Source organism: Glarea lozoyensis, assembly GCF_000409485.1.
Source record: "Glarea lozoyensis ATCC 20868 chromosome Unknown GLAREA13, whole genome shotgun sequence".
Classification (NCBI taxonomy): Eukaryota; Fungi; Ascomycota; class Leotiomycetes; order Helotiales; family Helotiaceae; genus Glarea; species Glarea lozoyensis.
The window spans coordinates 124,978-128,986 of record NW_007360987.1 but is presented as its reverse complement, the minus strand read 5'-3'; the positions used below and the strand labels follow the sequence as shown (position 1 = coordinate 128,986).

Genomic DNA, 4,009 nt, shown 5'->3' with positions numbered 1-4,009 from the left:
TCGCCGTTTTCTGGTGACGGGATGAGTGTTCTTTGGCTGCAGAAAGGTGTATCTGCGGTTTCCGTTTATGGAAGTGTCACCGGCGACGGATTTACAGAGTCCAATCTCAGCGTTTGTACGATTTTCGGATGTAGCGAATTCTCTCTAGTCAGAACTATCGCTCAAAGTTTTACTTGACTTTCTGCTGACCTGACCTTGTACGAGTAAAGTCGTCTTGGGGATCATGATCTCGTCTCCAGCGTCTCGAAGATCAACATTTCTCCACGTCTGACATATCCGTCACCTAATATTGGTGCAGGATTGCTTTCGCGACACGTACCCTCATAAGGCAGTCGTCTCGCGAGTCTGACTAGACCATTATGTCAAATCTGTAATACTCTTCTTTACTGCCCATCATGCTCATCTCAGCACCATACGCCTCAACTCTCATCATCCAAAAATGAATTTCCGAAAAGCATCCTCTGGTAACACAACTCTATTCCGATTTCTCCTCGCCAATAAACCCCCCACCCTCGGACCTTTCGTCATAACGTCGTAACAAGCTTAAACTCGACCCCTGAAAAACATCAATTTGACACCTCTAACCCTGGAAAGTCCACACACCCACTAAATATTATAGTTTCCAAGCTATGACTTTGCTGCCACGCATTCTCTCCACAGAAATGAGTTTGGAAAATAGTGACCTCCACGAGAAGGGTGACGCGGCCCTGACTTGACTAATAAGAAGTCCGATCCAACTTTAAGTTGTACGATGTCATGGAGATGCGTCTTTCTACACGCTTGGCATGGCTAGGCGTTATCTTATGGGTTTTTCGGCATCTTGGGATGTCTGAATTGTTCGCTTCGTGGTGGCCACGAGGACCGACGAACAGAGGGTTTGAGATATGAGATGCGATAGATTCTTGATAAGACTCTTTCTTTCTTCTCTCAAATGTTCTACGCCTCCAAAAATTCGCACAAAAGAGGAAGTTCTTCAGCAACAAGCCAAGATACTGCACTCATAAACCCGGTGGCACAAGACCTAGGCACGCCCCGATTCAAGAAAACGATAAAGTAGTGCCAAGCGAGACAAGACGCCAAGAAGCGTACTTTAATTCCTGGAGTTTCTTCCTAAAGGAGACTTATCGGATCAGATCAAACGAGTGAAATAACCTTAAAATGACACGTGAAATTAAACGATGCAATACCGTTGAGCAAGCTGAAAACACGGTCACACATTCAGAAATTGCCCACATATCGAAAAAATAATTATCACCCCGTCTTACTCGTAAATAATGATATGAGTCAATTCACAAACGCAACCTCTCACCTGAATCCGCTACCGAAAACCTCCTAAAACCACACGTCTAAATGCCCTCCCACCCTCACATCTTCAACGGAATCAAAAACCGTAAGCACCCGTCGTACGAGCCTCCCAATCACATCACCCACGTCCTTCCATTCCTCCCCCTTCCTAACGAGGAAAAATTCCGCATTTGCCAGACCATGACGTGAGATTCTTCGTACATCCCCAGATATACGCATCGTCCAATCGTGCGCGCGCCGTCGCATGCTGGGGGGGATGGGTAAAGCAAAATCCCGATCAGCGTTGCATTTTCATACCTTTGCGATACGGTTATGTAGGTGTGCTGCAAGCCACGGCCCTGCCGGGCTAACTTAAATTCGCACACCGAGTAGCCTTTTATTATCGAGGTCTTGTCCCGGGTGCTCGGGTCCCCTATCGTGAGTCTCCCATTCCTCGAGTGAGAGAGGGAAGAGGAGTGTATTTGTGTTTGTTTGTTCGTCTGTCTGCGTGTTGGTTTTCTGACTGCGTGCGTCGTTGATCTTGCTTCATGGAGAATAGGAAGTTTCTATTCTGTGTGTTGGGGCGCGGTACTCTATTTTGGGGTCTGGTGGGACTGGAAATATCCTCTTACGGATCGATTATTCAAAGACGAGGCTGCCAATAACGACGCTCTTTTCGCACTTTCTAGGAGGCTTATTCGGCGCATTTTCTCTTGTTTGGTTTGTCGAAAAGGGAGCGGCATTGTGGGAACATCCGTCTTATCGTTTAACAAGCGTACTTCGGCCGAATGTGGTGAAGGGTCGTATGGGGTGACAGAACTCCTTTCGCAATTCATGATCTGCATTTCTTACCACACCTTTGACTGCCGAGTAGGTCAGTCTTACGGTAGTGAGATTCTTGAGGTGCGAAGCAATTTGGATTTATTTCTTCCTGATTTCCTGTTGACGAGGTCTGACTGCATACGATTTGTCGAATGGCGACATTCTAGAACTTTAACTAATGGATATTGCCGATAGATTTGAGTGGCTTCTGTTTGACGTATAAATCCTACATCTTTCTCAAGTGCAACACACCATCCTGGGGATTGGTGTCAAATCTTGTTGCAAAGAAGGTTGTATTTAAGCAGTTGGTTGCATAATTGCCTCAACCTTCACAATTCTCACTTCTGCAGCATAGAGGAATCTGACTTGCATTCTAATTGTTGTCCATCTTATTTCGTTGCAACCATCGTCGGTTACATTGGATGCCTATATCATGCTGAAGTCGTAATCTTCGTCTGTTGTTACGGAATGAAGAAGTGTTTTTTGTCATGCTATAATGACTTCCTATAGTCCCATGCTCAGCGATTCATGTTGATATCGCATTGATATCGACACTCTTGATTTAGCAGTATTTACTCCTCGTGCCCGAGATAAGAGAATATAGGCGTAAAAAGGTTTTGATCTGGTAAGACCAGGTTACTTCATCCCTCTTCACTGCAGCGCTTAATAGCCATCGCTATTAAAACGCCTAGGCTGGGTTCATTCAGTTGATAGTCGTAGCTTCGCCGACTTCGGTGACCGATAACGTCTTGATATTTTCTTTACTAGATTGATACAGCTCCTGGTAGCTGCACCTCTAGTTCAGTTGGAATTCCCCAAAGGGGACCTCAAGGGGTTTCTACGTTCTTTATCAGCATGGCTTTATTACAACACTCTTATTCAAGGGGTTCTGAATCACCTGGCTCATAATATTTCAGGTATTCTTCATATTTCGATCAAATGACCTTGTTGCCGCCGCACTTTCATAGCCACGGCTTGCCGTCCATGTATTTTGGTTGCTTTTCGGCCCGGGGACTCCTGTCTGTTGCGAAACCGTTGCCCGCAAACCAACTCGGGCACCCCATTTGAGTGTCTTAAAGCTTGAAGCGCCCTTTCCCGTCATATCTTGCGGAAATAGAAATCTAGATTGCTGCCGACAGCCCGGAGATTTTACCCTTCTTACATGCATTCTCCAATAGTATTCTCCAACTATCCCATCAGATAACACTCACACACACTAATATATCTGCTAATTGGGACCAGACTCTCGGAACCTCGAAAATTCCCAATATTATCTGGTTACCATGGTCGAGCTCATCGTAATGGATGCAACCAAACAATACCGAGTTACTTCAATGGTTGCCCGTGAAGCTAGGCCATGAAAATACAATGCGCGAAGCGACATGCTGAAAAATTAGGCGCTTTCGAAACTTGCCGCGCTTCTACACTTTCCAGCGCAATGATTCGATACCGTCTCTCTGGATCTGCAGCCATCTTTCCGCAAACATTCTCCATTTCATTCATAATCTGCCCAATGCATTATTGGTTGGCTATCAAAGCCATGGGCCCAACCGCGCGATATGAGCGTCACAGGACCTCCATGACAGCATCTGGCCAATTCAACGACCTTATCTACGCTGAAGGTCCCCAGAATCCAACCTCTTTGCATATGAGGGGTAGTCATAGAAACCTCCAACAATGAATTGGAATCGTGATTGGAACGGAGTGTTGCGTTGCCGCGCTGCTACCTGCGCTGGTATCCATCGTGAGAGGTCGCGACCTTAAGCGAGCGAGGGTACCTAGGTACGAAGTCACATCGAGGGGCGAAGCGAATGTTGGTACTTGGCCGAGGGCTGAAGATGTCGAAAATAGCTTCGTTGACTGGATCAATTCATTGTTGGAAGCCGGGGAAGTGAAGATCTCC

General features: G+C 46.2%; 1 protein-coding gene across 1 annotated transcript; it reads left to right on the top strand.

The window, feature by feature from the left end:
* Positions 1-3,463: 3,463 nt before the first annotated feature.
* Positions 3,464-3,787, top strand: GLAREA_10007 (uncharacterized protein; the record flags this gene model as incomplete). The annotated part of the gene is made up of 1 exon (XM_008080057.1): positions 3,464-3,787. One exon carries the CDS (start codon positions 3,464-3,466, stop codon positions 3,785-3,787), a length of 324 nt encoding a protein of 107 aa, XP_008078248.1.
* Positions 3,788-4,009: the final 222 nt, after the last annotated feature.